Genomic DNA, 18,221 nt, shown 5'->3' with positions numbered 1-18,221 from the left:
GTGGGAATGTAAATTGGTACAGCAACTGTGGAGAGCAGTATGGAGGTTCCTCAAAAAACTAAAAATAGAGCAACCATATGACCCAGCAATCCCACTACTGGGCATATAGCCAGAAAAAACTATAATTCAAAAAGATACATGCACCCGTATGTTCGTAATGGCACTGTTTACAATAGCCAAAACATGGAAACAACCTAAATGTCCGTCGACAGATGAATGGATAAAGAAGATGTGGTACATATACACGATGGAATATTACTCAGCCATAAAACAGAACGAAATAATGCCATTTGCAGCAACATGGATGCAACTGGAGATTATCATACTAAGTCAAGTAAGTCAGAGAAAGACAAATATCATATGATATCACTTATATGTGGAATCTAAAATGAACTTATCTATGAAACAGAAACAGACATAGAGAACAGTCTTGTAGTTGCCAAGGGGGAGGGGGTTGGGGGAGGGATGGAGTGGGAGTTTGGGGTTAGCAGATGTAAGCTATTATATAGAGAATGGATAAACAACTAAGGTCCTACTGTAGAGCACAGGGAACTAACTAGATTCAATACCCTATGATAAACCACAGTGGAAAGGGATATACACATATATATATATATATATACACACACATATATACACACACAGATACACACAGACAGACACACACACACACACATACATATGTATATAAAACTGAGTTACTTTGCTGTACAGCAGAAATTAACACCACATTATAAATCAACTGCACTTCAAGAAAATTTTAAAAAAAAGAAAAGGTTTGCCCTTGGGAGCACTTCCACTGAAGCCTTAAATGCTGGAGTTAAGTATTAAAAACCTGAAAATTAATGAGTTTAGGATTTAATTTGAGAAATTAGGAAAACAGCAATAGAATAAACTCAAAGAAAGTGAAACAAAGGAGATAATACATAAGAGCAATAATGAAATAGGAAACAAAGAGAAGATCATCAAAGCCAAAATTTGATTCTTTGAAAACATTAAATAAATAAACCTTTGAGAGACTAGTCAAGAAAAGTAGAAAAAAGACACCCAAAACACCATAATTAGGTGGAAGGAGAAACAGAATGTTGATCATTATCACAGTTGGATGGTGGCTCTGTTCATTTTACCATTCTCTGCTTTTGGGTGTGTTTGAAATTCTCTGTAATATAAAAGGTTTCTTTGATTTTGTGAGTACGTAAGTGAAAAGGAGGACGTAACTCCAGAGACTGGAAGCAACTTCACAACAATTAACTTTAAAACTTAAATAAGACACAAAATTAACCCAATAGAAAAATAGCGTGAATGGTCCAGTAACTATTAGATTAAAGCAGCAGTTCTGAGTCTTCCCAGTGAGAAAACTACATTCTGACAGTTTCACAGAGAATTGTCCAAGACTTTCAAAGAAAGATTATTCTGTCTTGTAGATTCTACCGGAGAACTGAAATGAGACAGCACAGGAGCGTGCTCCCCTCTTTGTTTTATGAGAGAAGTAAAATGTGGAGACCAAAATCTGCCAAAAACAGCACCAGAAGGAAATGGGAAATTAGACATTGGTTTCTCTCATGAGTATTAGGTGCAAAAATCGTCACGAAAATATTCACATGCTAAATCCAACAGTGTACGGTGTTTTCAAAGAGCAGCCTGTTACCAAACCGGCTTTGCCCCAGGACTGAATGCAAGGAGTTTCTGACGTTAGGAACTCCGCAGTGTTATCTGGCACAGTAACATAGTAACGGAGGGTCATGCGGTCATCCCAGTGAGTTCAGAAAAAACCTGTGCTAAAGTCTTAGCACCCATTTGTAACTACTTTTTTAAATAGTAAGCAATAGAAGAAAATATCTTTAACCCTAAAAAAGGAATTTACCAAAAGAGGGAGAGAAAGAAGAGAAAAGAAAGCTACATGAAACGTTTTCCAAAACGGGAAAGATGTGGAAGCATGTGCAAAAACAAAGCCGCCCTGCCGCCCTCTTATGTCCTCTTCTGGTCAACCCTAAATCGTGGTTCCTGGCGAGCACGGTAAGACAGACAAGACATTAAAGGCATGAGGCACGGAAAGGAGGAAGTAGAATTTCATTTTACAGATGATCTCATTGTCTACATAGGAAACGACGGAAGAAAACAGGACAGTTTAGCAAGAGCCTGGCTGTAGGATAAGTGTACGGAAGTTATTTTCCTCTACGCCACCAATAATTCAGAAATGTAGTTTACGTGAAGACAGCGTTTATCACAGCAGCAAGATCTGTGCAGCGTCCGTGAATAAAGCTAGTAGGAGTTGCACAAGACTCGTGCACAGAAGGCGATGAGACTTCACAGGAGAGCATTGAGGGACCCGGGTCACACAGGTTCTTCGTGTTCATGCGTAGAAGATTAGTGCCTTCGAGCTCAGTGAACTTTAACAAAGTGAGCACATCCAGGTAACCACCACCTGGCCAAGGTGTGCGTTACCAGCACCCAGAAGCCTGCTTCACACGTCCCCAGTCATCACCAGCGCCCCCAAAGTAAAGGTGATCTTTCACCATACATCAGTTTTGCGTATTTTTGAACTTCATACAAATGGAACTACATAGCAAAAAAAAAAGTACCTTTAAGCTCCCCAGCTTCCGCAAGTTTATCTGTGGATTTAAAACCCAAGAAGGGTTTTGTGGAACTTAACACAGTGTTTCTAAAACTGGTTGGGTTGGACACATTGTGGTACAGTCAAAGGAGAAGTGTTACAGCAACAGAAAGGAACAAACCAGAGCAGTCCGCAGCACAGATGCATCTTACAGACTGGACGTTAGACAAGGGCCGGTGCTCAAGAATGGACGCGATATCCAGTTTACATAAACTAAAAATTGGGCAGAACTAAAGTACATTGTTTAATATGCCTGCTGTTCAGTCCAGCAGCTCTACTGCTGGGGGCTGCCCAAAAGCCCAAGAGAAGGCAGAGTGGATGCCTGCACGACGACTTCTTCCTGAATGTTCCTGGAAGTCTTATTTGTAGCCCAAAACTGGGATCAACCCAGAGGTCCACACAGATGAGCAGATAAACAAAACGGTGCTCTGTCCCTCCAGTGGATGCCACTCAGCAGTAAAAGGCTGCCGCCGCAGCACACGGCCAGTCCTCAGAGGCGCCTGCTTAGTGCAAGAAGCCAGACAGAATGCGTGCGGAGGCTCCACTGACGCGAAATCCCAGAACACACACGCTCATCTGTGGTCACAGGCCAAGAGGTCCCTGTTTGCCTGCCTGGGGCTAGAGCGGCAAGGAGACTTGGGGGTTTCGCGGAAACGTTCTGTGTCCTGGTTGAGGTGATGGTTTCCCAGACGTATATGTTTGTCAGCACTGTGGGCTCTACACTAACTGCAATTTGCTGTACATAAATTATACCTAAATAAAGTATGTTTTTAGAAGTGAACTATGTTCAGGGATGCGTACGTAGGCATTAAAACTTGAAAGAAAGACACGGAAGTGATCAACGTAAAAAGCCAGAATGGTGATTACTTCGGAGGAGAGGAAACACCAGGCAGGGGGTCCCCAGCTTGACTCTGGTGATCCACACTATTTGCTTTATAATGACTCTTCATGTCATACATTTGTTTTATTCACCCTGCTATAATGTGTTACATTGACCCACAAAAGAAAAAAATTGTCAAGGATCGCTAGTATCCTCCTAGAAGAATAGGGAGAATAAGGAAGGCTCCTTTTCCTACCCATTGTAAGGACTTGGAAAGTCCTGGTTATTAAAATGTGGTGACATTGGTGCCCAGAAACAGGCCTGTACGAACACTGAGCTTTGGTGTGTGACAGAAGATGGGTCGGCTGATCACTGTGGGAAGAAGGTGTGCATAAATGGAGCTGTGCAGGTGTGTTGTCCCTGCATCACACCACACTCAGGGTCGACTTCAGATGGGTTAAGATTTTAAGTGTCATATGCAAACCTTTTAATTTTGAGCATAGGGAAAGATTTCTTAGAAACACCAACCATAAAACAAAAGATTGATAAATTGAGCTACATTAAAATCAACAGTTTGCTTTAAAGAAAGTGAGAAAACAATATTTGCAGCACATCACAGAGGATTAGTGTCACGATGTGTAAACATTACAGACCATTAAGGAAAGACAGACCTGTGGACAAGTGGGCAAATGAAACGGTGTCGCAGAAAACCTGTGACCAGTTAACTGTGGCGGCCTCAGCCCGACTGGCACTGGGGAGCAGCTGGGCCCGACTCCCTCCGCGGGCGAGGAGCAGCAGGGCAGGTCAGACCACCTTGGAGAAGAGCTCGTGTGAAGTTGCAGCGGCCAAGTTGTGCGCCCCACATACTCCAGCAAACAGTCCCACCGTGCCTGTGGCCTTGCGGCGGAATCGCATGAACGTACTGTTGAATGAAAGGAGCGACATGAAAACATACAGTACGGTTCTGTTCCTGTGTGTTTAGAAATCAACATGAGAGACTTACCTGGAGGTCCAGTGATAAAGAATCCGCCTTCCAATGCAGGGGACGCGGGTTCGATCCCTGGTCGGGGAACTGAGATCCCACATGCCGCGGGGCAGCTAAGCCCACGTGCCACAACTACTGAGCTCGCACGCCTCAACTAGAGAGCCCGTGTGGTGCAGCTACAGAGCCCACGTGCCCTGGAACCCGTGCGCCACAACAAAAGATCCCACGTGCCTCAACGAAGATCCTGCGTGCCGCAACAAAGACCTGACACAGCCTTAAGTAACTAATTAATTAAATGTTAAAAAAAGAAAGAAAGGAATCAGCACGAGCCACCGTCGAGTCGTGAAACTACAAAGAACCATGAGGGTTGCTGGTTGCAAAGGCTGGGGTGGTGGCTCCCTGCTTGGGAGGGCACAGCATGGCGCCCCAGGGTTGGCAATGTTGGTTTTCCTGACCCGGGGGGCGGGTACCCAGGCTTTTTTTGCCTTATAGTTACCTGTACTCGCGTGCTCTGTACACGTGTATGTAAGTGTGCGTGACCCAGTCCACGGTTGGCAGTACGGAGGCCTGACGGGAGATGGTGTCCAGAGTGGAGCCAGGGTGTGGGGAGGACGCAGACCAGGCGGCCTGGGCCCCGTGGAGACCCTGCTTTGGTTCGGGCTGCAGCTCCTCTCAGCGGCTTGGAGCAGGGACGTGGTTGGTGCTTCCGAGCGTTCTGGCTGCAGCGTGAAGGGTGGGGACACACACGTGCTGATGCAGAGACAGTGGAGGAGAAGGTGGAAGCTTCCAGAAGGTTTAAAAGGTGACACCACTAGGACTTGGGGTTGACCAGCCGTGTCCAGGGAAAGAGAGTTTGGATCCTGGGAGACGGTGCAGCCCTTCGCCGAGGGGCAGGGTGGCCGGGGGCTTCATCTACCTGGACACAGTCCTCCAGGCACACAGCACCGATGACTGGTTCAGCGATTTAACCACAGCTGAAGCAAAAACACTTCATTTCACCTGCTGCACGAGTGACAACAACACCATTTTCTAGTTTAATCCAAATTCCTGCTACCCACGTTAGTGCTGGAAGGGTGAGAATTTCAGAAATTAGGCAAAAGTAAAGGCTTTTGAAAGAAAATGTTCTTTGCTTCATCTAGTACGGAACTCGGCCATCATTGCCTGGGAAGCAGGGGGCAGCACGACGGCGAGGCTGCGCTGGCCTTGGAGGCCTGTGGGCATTCGACCTGCCCCTGAAGGCGGGGGTGGGGGCGGGGGGAGGGGCCGGCCAGTGTTGTAACTGTGTCTCATACAAATGCTTGTTTCACATCACACTCACTGTGACCTCGTGGGTAAATGAGGGCAGGCTGGTGGCCGTGGGCAGAGCTTGGCTGGGACGGGCGGCTTCCTAAAGAACGAGAGAAAAGGACATAAAGCGCCAGAGATGTCCAGGGTGCTGGCCAGTGTCCTGAAGGGGGGACCCTGTTCCTCCGGCAGCAAGGCGTGGGGAGACGGTGGACGCCAGCGGGGTCCCGCACGCTGAGCCCAGTTGGGTGCTGGGCTTCTCCGGCTGCATACCGGGTGTGGGCCTCTTCCTCCCGTGACCGCTGGGCTTCTTTTCTTCGCAGGTTCTGTTTGGATTCCGCTAGGCAGACCCGACAGAGACTGTCCATCAACTGGTCCAATTTCAGCTTGAAAAAAGCCACCTTTGCTGCCCACTGAACGGGGACCGCCTGGAGAGGGACACGCGGGCGGTGGGCCGGGCCCGGAGCTGCCGTGCCTGCCCCGGGCTGTGCGGGTGGGCCGCCGCACCCGAGCCCCCTCCCGACCGAGAACTTGCTGCTCGACCCGCATTGTTAGCTCGTGTGCGTGTAGTCTGTGAGTGAGCCGCCTTGACCGTAGCTCTGCCGTCGGATCGGAACAGTAGCTCTGCCACCTTCTCCACCGCCGCGGCCTCGGAGGCCTGGGCCGCGGCCGGACGGGTTCGCATCCCCACGTGGCCCGTTGCCTCTGTGTCTCGCCCTGTCCCGCCACCTGCCCTGCCGGGGTGTCGCTGCGCTCAGCTCTCTGTGCCCTGCGTCCCACCCGAGGCGGCCGGGCAGGGCAGGGCTCTCCGTTCTCCTCCACAATCTACTGTTTAAGAGTGTACACGTCGCGCTGTCCGTGTCTGATCCCCCTGACTTGTAGCCAGCTTGTGTAAGATCCCTTGCAGAATGAGAAAGTTCAAACACAAAGCACCCACCCAGTACTCACACCATCAAGTCTGTTAGAGTGTTCGGCTGTATTAACACGGAGGCCTGCCTGGCTACTTTTTTAACATATTGTTAAGTAATATTAAAATCATGTCTTTCTTTTTGAAAGATGGAATACATTAGTACAGCAGGAGGCCTCGTCTGGTTGCTTTGTGATGGGCTGCGGCGGGGAGGGGGCGGGCAAGCTGATGGCTGTGCCCCCGAGGGGACCCCGGGCCCTGGCCCTGGAGCACCTCTAGGGTCGCCGGCGGCGGCAGCTCTCGATTCCTGGTGCCCTCACCCTCCTCCATCTAGCAGGTCACCCGGGCCTTCGCGTGCCCAGGACACAGCCCAGCCAGGGACTCAGCGCTGTCGGTGGGCCACAGTGGTAAGTGCCAAGAGGACAGCAGGGGTGTGGAGCAGGGGCTGGGGGGCCCAGCAGAGGGGAGTGGGGAGTGGGCTGGGCTTCCATATGGCCTTGGAGGCGGGTGCCCCCACCCAGTCTCGGGGGCGCAGGGAGGGTGACCTCTGAGACAGCAATGAAGAACTACAAGTATTTAATCGGGTATAAGCTGGCAACAACGTGCTAATAGCATTTAGAGTGAACAAAAGGAATCCCAGCATGGTCCCTTTCTTCTGAGCTCTGTCATCAGTGTGCAGAAAGCTGGCGTGGAGCTGCCGCCTGGTTGCAGCCTGGCTTCCACTCACCCCCTAGAACACTCCATAGCTCCCGCTGCTCCCGGCCTCTTGGTGAAGCTGCTTCTGTGCACATACAAGGATATGGCTCGTCCCTGAGTGAAGGGGGAGCGGCGAGGGCCCCGCTTCTGTGTGGAGACCGTGCCCGGCCTGGCTCTTAGCCTGAGAGAGGGTGAGTGGGACTGGCCTGCGGAATTACTCTGACGGCTGGACCCACAGGGCTTCCTGACAGACGGGATGCAGGTAGGAGGATGAGAGGGGGCAAGGAGGACCCCAAGGCTGTGGTCTGAGCTCTGGGAAGGAGGGGCTGCGGTCCCTGGAGGGGTCCCGTCTGCAGTGCCCATCAGGCACCTGGTGAAATGTTCATGAACCTGTGTGGACGGGACCAGGGTTCGAGCCCCAGAACCAGGCTTCAAGAGCAGGTGAGGATGAGGGCAGCCTGGAGGCCGTGGGGCAGGGAGAGACTGGCCACGTGGCTCTGATGCTGAGGTGACCTTGGCCGGCGCCCAGTGGAAGCTGGTTTACAGGAGAGTGGGGGAGGGGCAGGAGGCAGAGGGGCTTTGGGGTCAAGAGGCCGGTTCCTTTTTCTGGGTGATGGGGTGATCCAGCAAAGGAAGAAACTGAGGCCGGGCTGTGACCACGCCAGAGGGTGTCCTCGGGAGGGGCAGAGACCCCCCCACGTTCCCCCAGGACCCCAAGCCCAGGGCTGGGCTCATCCCCGCCTTGCTGAGGCCGGGCACTTGGTGAGAGCACAGGCAGGGCCAGGGAGCAAACCCTGGGACGAGTCCAGGCTGGACCCCTTAGGGGGAGCTGCCCGCTCGGGCCCCGAGACCCGCCTGTGCCCACCCCTGTTCTCCCGGGGAACAGTCTTGAGGCCGTCGGGGGCAGAGCCACCCGTAGGTAAGCCTCCGCTTCGTCTGCCCTGTGGGCCGCGTTGGCTGCTGAGAGCTACAGGTTCCCTGCTGTGAGGTGAGCCGTGGTGAGGGGAGCCCTGTGTGCCCCAGCACTGAGCACCACCCGCCCCACCACACGGCTCCTGAGGGGCCCCTGCCGCCTCCACACCCCGCTCCGCCCAGCACGCGGGCGTGCCGTCTACACCTGGTTCCGAGTCTGCACGCTTGGCCCCTAGGACCACCCGGCCTCTCTCCTTGCCGGGACGCACTTCCCGAGTTCCCTGGAAATTCCACCCAACCTGCAAGACCAACCCTGATGTTCCTTTGGATCACTCCTCAAGGGGGCATCTCGGGAACAGAAGAGAGGATGGATTCAGGCCCCGGGAGGCCCAGGCCCTGGTCAAGGGTTCTGGCGACTTGTTACTGTGGTCTAGGTGTGAGCCAGGCCCTCGCCCCGGTCCGTACATTGACAGGTGGGGACACCAAAGCCCCAGGCAAGCCCCTCAGGTTCCCGATGAGGTCACTCCCCGACCTGGGGTCAGCCTCTGGGGGAGCCTCTTCAGATCACGTTGATAAGTAATCTTACGATGAAGTAACAGTAGCTAAAAAAACAGCAAAATGTTCTTTTATTGAAGTTTGCCCACATACTCATGCCATTAAAAAATCAAAACGTTACGGTACCAGAAAGGATTGATACTTCTCAGTTTCATTACTGTATTTTTTAAAAGGAGAAGAAAAAACTTAACCCACAGTTCATACTGTTTTAAACAAAAATAAAACCTCCAAGTCATCACAGAGAATGACAGAATGCAAGTGACGTTCTGCTGCTTCACCTTGACAGTCACAGGTTTTGGATCCACTACTAAGTGTTAAGAGTAAACAGCACTGCGGGGTGGAGACACGCAGCACGGAAGGAGATTTCAGACACCTCTGGACTGGGAAGAACTTAACTGTCAGGACCACTCACGTAGCTGAGTGTGGAGCCAGCTGGGTCCTGGGAGCCCCGGCTTGTCTTCGGTGGAGAATGCGGTGTCGTCTGGAGAGTGAGAACCATGTGCCTGGACTGTTAAACTCAGCAGCAGCAGCAGTGTCTGTGGAGGAAGAGTGGCTACAGAAACCGTCCTCCTGCTGTTAACTGTGAAGCCAAGGAAGTTTTCTTAACGGTGTTCTTGGATGTGGGAGCAGAGGCAGCACGTGGCAGTGTTTCCTGAGTGAAGGGCAGGGAACAAGGTGAGCCTCTGAGGGCCCCAGCTTCCGGCCTGGAGGCAGCCTGCAGGCCCCAGCACTGGGAGGAGCCCAGCAGGGTTGCTGAGCAGAGGAAGCAGAGACCAGCATGTGGGGTGGCTGGAGTGTGTGGGGCAGAGATGCAGACAGGAGGGGCTGCACTTAGAGCGCTCCACGGGTCTGCAGGGAACCCCCTCGAATCTACTCATCTGTGCACGTGTGGCATAAAGTTCCATAAATCCAGGGGGAAAGTTTCCAGCAACCAGGGTGGAGAGACCTGGTTGTACACGGGTATTGGCGTGGAGCCCTCAGAAGGGTCTCAGCTCGGCAGTGGGCTTCTCTTACCCTAGTATGGAATCTAAAGCTAAAAGCAAGCCTAAGAAGGATCAAACTGGTCCTAAGTAACTTAACTGCCTGCTGGAACAGAGTCCAACATTCTTTTAGAAGAAATACGAAACCATCCCACACTAAAGTAAAATTCAAAATGCTGGAATCCAGGCAAAAAATTAGCAGGCCATCCCAAGAAGAAGGAAAATATAAACCATAAATCGGAAGAAATATCGAACAAGCAATAGAAGCAGAACCAAAGATGGTGAATTTGCAGGCGAGGACTTTAAAACGACCCTTACAAATCTTACGACTGCGCTGAAGGATATAAAGGAAAACGTGAACAAGGAGGAGAACTGGAAGATGTAAAAAAGATCCAAACCCAAAGGACAAAAGATAACGATATCTGAAATGAAAAACACTACCACAGCAGATGAGAAACGCCGGAAGAAAATACCTGTGACCTTGATGGCATATAAACAGAAACGACCAGAAATGAAGTACTGAGAGAAAAGAGACTGGGGGAAAAAAATGACCTGTGGGAGGGACTCCCCTGGCAGTCCAGTGGTTAGGACTCCAAGTTTCCACTGCAGGGGCACGGGTTCGATCCCTGGTCGGGGAACTAAGATCTCGCGTGCCGTGCGGCGCAGCCAAAAAATAAAGACCTGTGGGACCATATCAGGCATTCTAACACACATGTAACTGGAGTCCAAGAAATGGGGGGGGGGGGAGTACTCATTTTAAAATCAGTTTGTCATAGAGGCCTATTGGGATTGTGACTGAGATTGTACTGAGTCTATAGATCAACTTGGGAAGAACGGGCATCTTAAGGACTACTGAGTTCCCAGTCTATGAACATGGTATCTTTTATTTGTGTGCTCTTGAATTTCTCTAAGCAATATTTTACAGCTTTTATTGTAAAGGTTTTGCACACTTCTGATAATTTTCTCCTAAGCATTTTAGGTCCTTGACATTACCTAAGTAGAGTTATGCATTAGTTTCCTGGGGCTCCCATAAAAAAGCACCCCAAACTAGGTGGCTCAGGAATTTATTCTCTCAGTTCTGGAGGATATAATCCAAGATCCAGGTGTCAGTGGAACTGGTTCCTTCTAGAGGTTGTGAGGAAACATTTCTTCATGCCTCACTACTGGCTTCTGGTGGTCGCTGGCAGTCCTTGGTTTATACAGGCATCACTGCAATCTCTGCCTCTGTTTTCATACGGTATGTTCTCACCTGTGTCTGTCTCTTGTCCTTTTCTTGTAAGAACACCAGTCATCGGATTTGGGGCCCACTCTAATCCAGCAGGACATCACCTGAGATTATACCTGCAAAGACCCTATTTCCAGATGAGGTCACAGTCACACATTCTGGGGGTTAGGACTTCAGCATCGTTTTGGTAAACATATCTTTTGGGGGAGACACAATTCAACCCACAACAGGTTTATAACAATTGCTTTTCCAATTGTTGCAGATATACAGGAATACAGTAGATGTTTCATACATTGTCTTTGTATCTTGAGATGGTCAACTTGACTAATTCTAAACTTTTTTCTTAAGGTCCCCTAGGGATTTTCTATATCCACAGTCTGTCATCTATGAATAGCGATAGTTTGATCTTTTTCTCTTCCAATTTTTCTGTCCTTTTTTCCCTTTTATTGCCTGATTGCACTGGGTATCTCCTGTACAATGTGTAATTGCAGCAATAAGAGTGAACACCTTGGGGCGTCCCTGGCAGCACAGTGGTTAAGAATCCGCCTGCCAATGCAGGGCACACGGGTTCGAGCCCTGGTCCGGGAAGATCCCACGTGCCGCGGAGCAATGAAGCCCGTGTGCCACAACTACTGAGCCTGTGCTCTAGAGCCCGCGAGCCACAGCTACTGAAGCCCACATGCCTAGAGCCTGAGCTCCGCAGCGAAGAGTAGCCCCCGCTCGCCACAACTGGACAAAGCCCGCACGCAGCAACGAAGACTCGACGCAGCCAAAAAGTAAATAAATAAAAATTTTAAAAAGTGGACACCTTGCCTTGATGGGATTCAGCAGGGGCAGCACTCAGTATTTCATCGTCACATAGAAAGCTGGCCATAGGTCTTTTGGACACATACCTTGATCAGATCGAGGAAATCCCTTCTATTCCTAGTTTGCTCAGTGTTCTCATGAGTGGGTATTAAATCGTGTCGTAAGCTTTTTCTGCTTCTGTTGAGATGATCCTATGGTTTCTCCTCTGGCAAATTAGTTTTGTGGGTTTTGTTTGTTTTTGTTTTATGTCAACCAATCCTGTATTCCTGTAATAAAAATTCCACTTGGTTATAACGTATTATCCATTTTATATTGCTGGGTTCAATTTGTTAATATTTTGTTTAGGACTTTTGCCTCTATGTTCAGGAGAGAGAGTGGTCTGTCATTTTCTTTCTTGCCTTGTCCTTGGGTTTTGGTGTCATAAAATGAGATGGGGAGACATTCCCACTTTCTGTTTCCTGAGTGTAAGATTGGTATATCTTTCTTAGATGTTTGGAAGAATTCACCAGTGAAGTCATCTGAGACTGTAATTTTCTTTGTGAAAAGATTTTTAATTACAGATTCAATTTAATGGACATAGAGCTATTCGGGTTTTCTATTAATTATGTCAATTTTAGTAAGTGGTGTGTTTCAAGGATTTTATCCATTTCATCTAAGTTGTCAGATTTATCAGTTTTGTAAATTGTTCATAGTATATACTCTTTTCAAGATCTGAGAGATCTACAGTGATGCCCACCTTTCATTCCTGATAATTAGCAATTTGTTTTCTATTCTTCATCAGTCATGCTGTGGGTTTATCAGTTTCATTACTATTTAAAAGAACTAACTCTTGGCATTGTTGATTTTTGTCTGCTTTCCATTTCATTGATTCTGCTCTTTTATTATTTCCTTCCATTTTCTTTGGGTTTAATTTGCACTTTTTATTTTTTAAATTTTATTACTTGGCTGCGTCGGGTCTTTGTTGTGGCGCGCAGGCTCCAGAGCACGTGGGCTCAGTAGTTGTGGCGCAGGGACTTAGTTGCCCCACAGCATGTGGCTGGCGTCAGCTCCCTGACCAGGGATCGAACCTGCATCCCCTGCATTAGAAGGTGAATTCTTAACCACTGGACCACCACGGAAGTCCCTAATTTGTGGTTCTTTTCCTAGCTTCTTGTGATGAACACTTGGATCACTGAGGTTTAACCTCTCTTCATTTCCAATATATGCCTTTGGAGCTAATACATTCCCCCTAATCACTGCTTTAGCTGCATTCCATAATTTTTAGCAAGTTGTATTTTCATTTTTAACTCAGTTCAGAATACTTTCTAATCTCCATTGCGTTTATTTTTCCCATGGGTCATTTAGAACTGTGTTGGGAATTTAGTAGTTATCGTTCTGTTATTGAGTTGTGGTTTAATTTCACTGTGGTCAGCGATCATGAATTCAATGATTAGGTTCTTTGGAGTATGTTGTGACTTGATCTATGGTCCACAGATTTGTCTCTTTTGGAAGCATTCCATGTACACCTGAAAAGAATTATAGTTAACTTTCCTTGGGTGTAATTTAGGTTCTACATATGAAATTAGGCCAAGTAGATAGGTTTAATCTTCTGTATCCTTACTGACTTTTTTCCCTGCTTCTATCAGTTACTGAGAAAGGTATGCTAAAATCTCCAACGATGATTATGCATTTGTCTAGTTCTTTTGCTTTATATTATTAGCTCTACACAAATTTAGGTATATTGTATATTCCTGATAAATTCACCCTTTTATTATGCACTGTTGCTCTATATTTCTGGTAGTATTTTTTGTCTTAAAAGTCCACTGTGTCTGATTATCACTCTCATTTTCTTGGTTAATGTTGGCATAAGTGTATCTTTTCTAATGAGCACACAGGTGAGACTTTCATCCAGTAAGACAGTCACTGTCTTTCAATCAGAGTGTTTGGTCTGTTTATTTTTATTAACATCTTTATTGGAGTATAATTGTTCTACAGTGGTGTGTTAGTTTCTGCCATATAACAAAGTGAATCAGCTATACATATATCCCCATATTTCTATCTCCTCCCTCTTGCGTCTCCCACCCTCCCTATCCCACCGTCCATTTATTTTAATGTAATTACTGATACAGTTGGTTAAGTCTACCATCTTCCAGCTGCTCTTTGTCTCGTCTCTCCTTTATCCCTTTGGTTCTCCTAACTTGTCTTGCTTTGGATTAATAAAAACATTTTTCTGTTCTATTAACCTTCTAATTAGATATTTTCATTACTTCTTTAGTGGTTACCCTAGAGATTATGCTTCCTTAGTTCATTAGTCCACCACAAATCAATGCAAAAACCCTACACTTGTATAAGTTCATTAAACACTCCCGTCCCTCACCTAGAAAGTTCTTGTGGTCACGTTTGCATGTTTTAAAACCCTCAAGACATTATTGGGGGTTTTTGTTGTTGTTGTTCTTTTGCTGCGTTGGGTCTTTGTTGCTGCACATGGCCTTTCTCTAGTTGCGGCGAGCGGGGGCCACTCTTGGTTGCGGTGCGCGGGCTCCTCACTGCAGTGTCTTCTCTTGTTGCAGAGCACGGGCTCTAGGCGTGCGGGCTTTAGTAGTTGTGGCACGCAGGCTCAGTAATTGTGGCTCGCGGGCTCTAGAGCGCAGGCTCAGTAGTTGTGGCGCACGGGCTTAGTTGCTCCACGGCATGTGGGATCTTCCCGGACCAGGGCTCGAACCCATGTCCCCTGCATTGGCAGGCAGATTCTTAACCACTGCGCCACCAGGGAAGTCCCAACATTATTGTTTTAAACAGTCAATATTCATTCATATCTACTCATTCCCATGCTCTTTTTTTAAAAAAATATTTATTTATTTATTTGGTTGTGCCAGGTCTTAGTCGCAGGCTCCTTAGTTGTAGCTTGCCAGCTCCTTAGTTGCGGCACGTGGGCTCCTTAGTTGTGGCATGCGAACTCTTAGTTTCAGCATGCATGCGGGATCTAGTTCCCTGACCAGGGATCAAACCCGGGCCCCCTACATTGGAAGCATGGAGTCTTAACCACTATGCCAGCAGGGAAGTCCCCATTCCCATGCTCTTCATTCCTTTCTATGTTTGTTTTTATCCAGAATCATTTCCCTCTAGCCTGAGTAATTTCCACAGTATACTTTTTTCTTGTCTTACAATCTGCTGGATATAAATTTTTGTTAGCTTGTATTTGTGTGAATATATCTTTGTGTGTGCGTGAATATATCTTCATTATGCCTTTTTTCCCATATGTCTAGTATTTTTTACTGTGTATTGGACTGTGGTTAATATAGTACAAGGTCCTGGCTCCGAAGAAAGCCGGATTTTGTTCCAACAGGCCAGTGAATTACTGGTTGGCTGCCTGGAAGAGCAGGGCTGTTTTGATTTGGCCCTAAGATGTCAACTTTACTCCTAAAATGTGGCCCTTTGAGGGTTTCAAAGGAAAACCAAGGTTTTCCAGCCCCTCTAACCCCAAGGGACTCAACTTCGGAACTGCCACCCTATGGTGGACAGCCGCTGGGAGCTCTCCTCAGCACATCCTGCCCTCCAGCCGCTGTTCCTGCCCCAGGATTCTTGGAGTCTTACGCTAAGCTCGCACAGTTCAGGGGTCAGCCAAGGATTTGAGGGCTCCCCCTTCTGCAGCTCCCTTCTCTCCGGGAGGTCCCCATCTATTTCCAAACTCCTCCAACTCCTCAGGGCAGTGAGACGGAGGCTTCCTGTGACGTTCTATCACCCACGCCGCAGCGACTGATCCCTTCCAGTCGGGCTCCTGGAAAGTGGGGTGCGCGGGGATCCTACAGAGGAGTTGACGCCTGAACTACAACTGGAGGAGGACCTACTTAGCCAGCGGAGAGGGTGAGCAAGTGTTCCAGGCAGGAGGGACAGCACATGCACCCAATGCTGGCCCTTCACCGTGCCGGCAGCTCCTGCACGTTGGGAAGTAGAATGTGGGCTCAGGAGCCAGATGGCCTGGGTTTACATCCTAGCTTTGTCCCCTGCTACTGTGATCTTGGGCAAGTGACCTTACCCCTCTGTGCCTCATGTTCCACACCTGTGTTGAGGATGATCGATAGAAGTACTTACCTCCTGCGACCGTTCTGAAGGTTAACTTGAGTCACACAGCCCTGACCCCACCAGGACTATGCACGCAGTCCTTGCCCTGCAAGCCTCTCTCTTGCCTTCGCCAGGCGCCTGGTTCCTCCCGCCTCACCCCCAGCGCTTCACATCCTGGCTGGAGCTAAAACAGGCCGACGGCAGAGTGCTGGGCAGGCTGGCCTCCCGCTGACCACCCCCTCGGGATGCCCTAACAAACAAACAGGTGACAAACAGTAAGAAAGTGTGTTTCTCCTCCCCGGCTGGTGTAACTCAGGCCCAGATGGAAATGGTGCCGGGTCCCTGCACCCCAGCCCCCAGCGCACACTCGCAGCAGTCGCTGTAGCAAGTGCATTTATTACAAAAATAAGTAATGTGACATAAACACGTTTAAGTTCCGGATATGCAGCACCCACTCTTGCAGTGCAGCCTTATTTCAGCGCAGGCACAGTGCTCAGCTGTGCACGCCTCCTGGTGGGCGTGGGCGCACTTCCCACGGGCAGCCACCTTGTCCCAGTGACCTGCAGCATCCCCAGGTGCGGCTGGGACAGGTCTGTCCTGCGGGCCCGGGAGAACCCCGCGCCATGTCTCGCACGGCCTCAGCCTGACTGACAGCTTCGGACGTCAAACTCCACACCAGAGGCGAGGCTGAGCCCTCCTGGGCACGAATGCTCCCAACCCCACCTCTCCCTCCAGCCCCACCGGAAGTGCCCCCTGACCCAAGGGGGACCAAGGGGAAGGCTCAGAAGCACCCCCAGCCTGTTCTGGGGGCCCCGCGTCTCGCTGCTGCGTGCTGGGAGCACCCCCGGGCCCCGGGCCGCCGGCCAGCAGGGCTCACTGGCAGCAGTCGGCCACGTGCCGGAAGAGCTCCTCCCCCTGCTCGTCGCTGAAGCACTGCAGGCAGTGAGGGCACTGCAGGTCCCCCTGGCCTCTCTGGGTCGCTCCGGGGCTCCCGCCCTCTGCGGGGAGTTCTGGCCGCTGGGATCCCGTCCCAGGCCTCCAGCCACCGGGTGCCACGAGCTCCGAAGCGTCAGTCTCTAAGTACCCGGGAGTTTTGCCCCCAGTATGAACCCGGCAAGAGCCTGGCTCTCGAGGATCCTGGAAAAAAGGCAAAGGGTCAGCTTAGGAGGCTGGCCTCAGGCTCCAGCAACCAGAGATACACCTGCTGCACAGTGGGACGTGCACCTTCGCTCTGCCTGGTGCTGGGGCCCAAATGAGGACGTGCTCCGTGAACAGCCTCCTGCCTGTGCTCACAGAGGAACAGGCCCGAGCTGGGGGGGTGGGGGGCGGCACTCCCCCCAACCCCCGCCGCGGCCCCAGCAGACTCACCCCACACGCCGCCGTGCAGAGAGGGAGCCTGGCAAACTGCGTCCCTCCTGGGTGGGTGGGGGGGGGGGTCTCTGGAGGCAGCAGGGGTGCCCGTGGCACGGCCGACATGATCGCCCCCGACGTCAGCCCCGAAGCGCCGTGACCCCTAGTGCTCATCACGCCTCGTGTGGGAGCCGCAGCCCAGGCGGCGGGACCCTGGCTCCTGGCCCACAGCTTCACCACCGCCCGCCCCGGGGTGTCGCCCAGGGGCCGAGCAGTGCTCCCAAAGCTCGACGGCCACAGGCCGCAGCTGAAAGGGGCTCAGAGGCCACTCGGTGCACAGGCCCCGGGCCTCGGCAGGCCGGGCCACCCTTCTGTCCACCAGTGGGGTCCACAGCCACGCAGGATGGGGCACTGAGGATGGCTCCCACCAACCACGAAGGGTGGTTCCGGGGTAAGCTCGGCATCCCCGCCCCGCCAGGGTGCTAGCCCCTCAGGAGGATGTGTGTCGGGTGCTCTGGACGGAACCAGGGAGGAACAGGGAAGAGGCGTGTGGGCGCCCGGGTCCTGCAGTGAGAAACCGTCAGTTCCCACCCAGGCCCGGCCTCCCAAGAAGCACCCCCTGTGGCGGGGCGGCACGGAGCCCAGAGTGAGCTGCGGGGCCTGCCCGCCTGCACGGCCCATCTCCGTGCACGGGGGCTGTGAGCTGGGGGGCGCCAGCAGACGCCTGGAGCCTCAGGGGCTGCGTGTGTGTGACAGGGCGACCAGGGTCCCTGCAGCACAGCGAGGAGGGGACACACGTGCACGAAGCTCCCAGTAGGGAGCCCGAGGCCCAGGACGCGCCCTCTGGGTGCAGGACAGGCACGACAGCCACCCCTGAGGTCACACGCCACCACGCCAACATCCTCTACAGACACACACGGTACGACAGGGAGGTTTTCTGCCACCAGGCCCCAGGCACCGGGCACCACGGCTCTGCCCGGAGCACAGAATCAAGGTCTCGGCAGACGCAGAAAGGGATTGAAACCGATGAAAGAAACACGAAGAA

At 50.8% G+C, this 18,221-nt stretch overlaps 2 protein-coding genes across 6 annotated transcripts in view; one reads left to right on the top strand and one right to left on the bottom strand.

Annotated features, from left to right (window-relative positions):
- Window positions 1-6,912, top strand: part of FAM193A (family with sequence similarity 193 member A) — a gene marked incomplete at its 5' end in the record, with an annotated part of 100,835 nt that extends 93,923 nt beyond the window's left edge. For both annotated transcript variants that reach the window (XM_082653546.1, XM_082653547.1), the window contains one exon: window positions 6,027-6,912. In XM_082653546.1, coding sequence (XP_082509672.1) covers window positions 6,027-6,120 — 94 coding nt within the window. In that variant the 3' untranslated portion in view covers window positions 6,121-6,912. The remainder of the gene's footprint in view (window positions 1-6,026) is intronic.
- Window positions 6,913-9,228: 2,316 nt separating this feature from the next.
- Window positions 9,229-18,221, bottom strand: part of TNIP2 (TNFAIP3 interacting protein 2) — a 31,781-nt gene continuing 22,788 nt past the window's right edge. For 3 of the 4 annotated variants that reach the window (XM_082652673.1, XM_082652674.1, XM_082652676.1), the window contains exon 6: window positions 16,209-16,963. In XM_082652673.1, coding sequence (XP_082508799.1) covers window positions 16,700-16,963 — 264 coding nt within the window. In that variant the 3' untranslated portion in view covers window positions 16,209-16,699. Of the gene's footprint in view, window positions 9,426-16,208; window positions 16,964-18,221 lie in introns of those variants that run through there. The other variant, XM_082652675.1, reaches the window with a different exon arrangement.

The sequence above is a fragment of the Grampus griseus genome (genome assembly GCF_964374135.1).
Source record: "Grampus griseus genome assembly, chromosome: 4".
Lineage (NCBI taxonomy): Eukaryota > Metazoa > Chordata > Mammalia > Artiodactyla > Delphinidae > Grampus > Grampus griseus.
The sequence above is the reverse complement of the archived record's forward strand: the minus strand, read 5'-3'. Positions and strand labels throughout refer to the sequence as shown.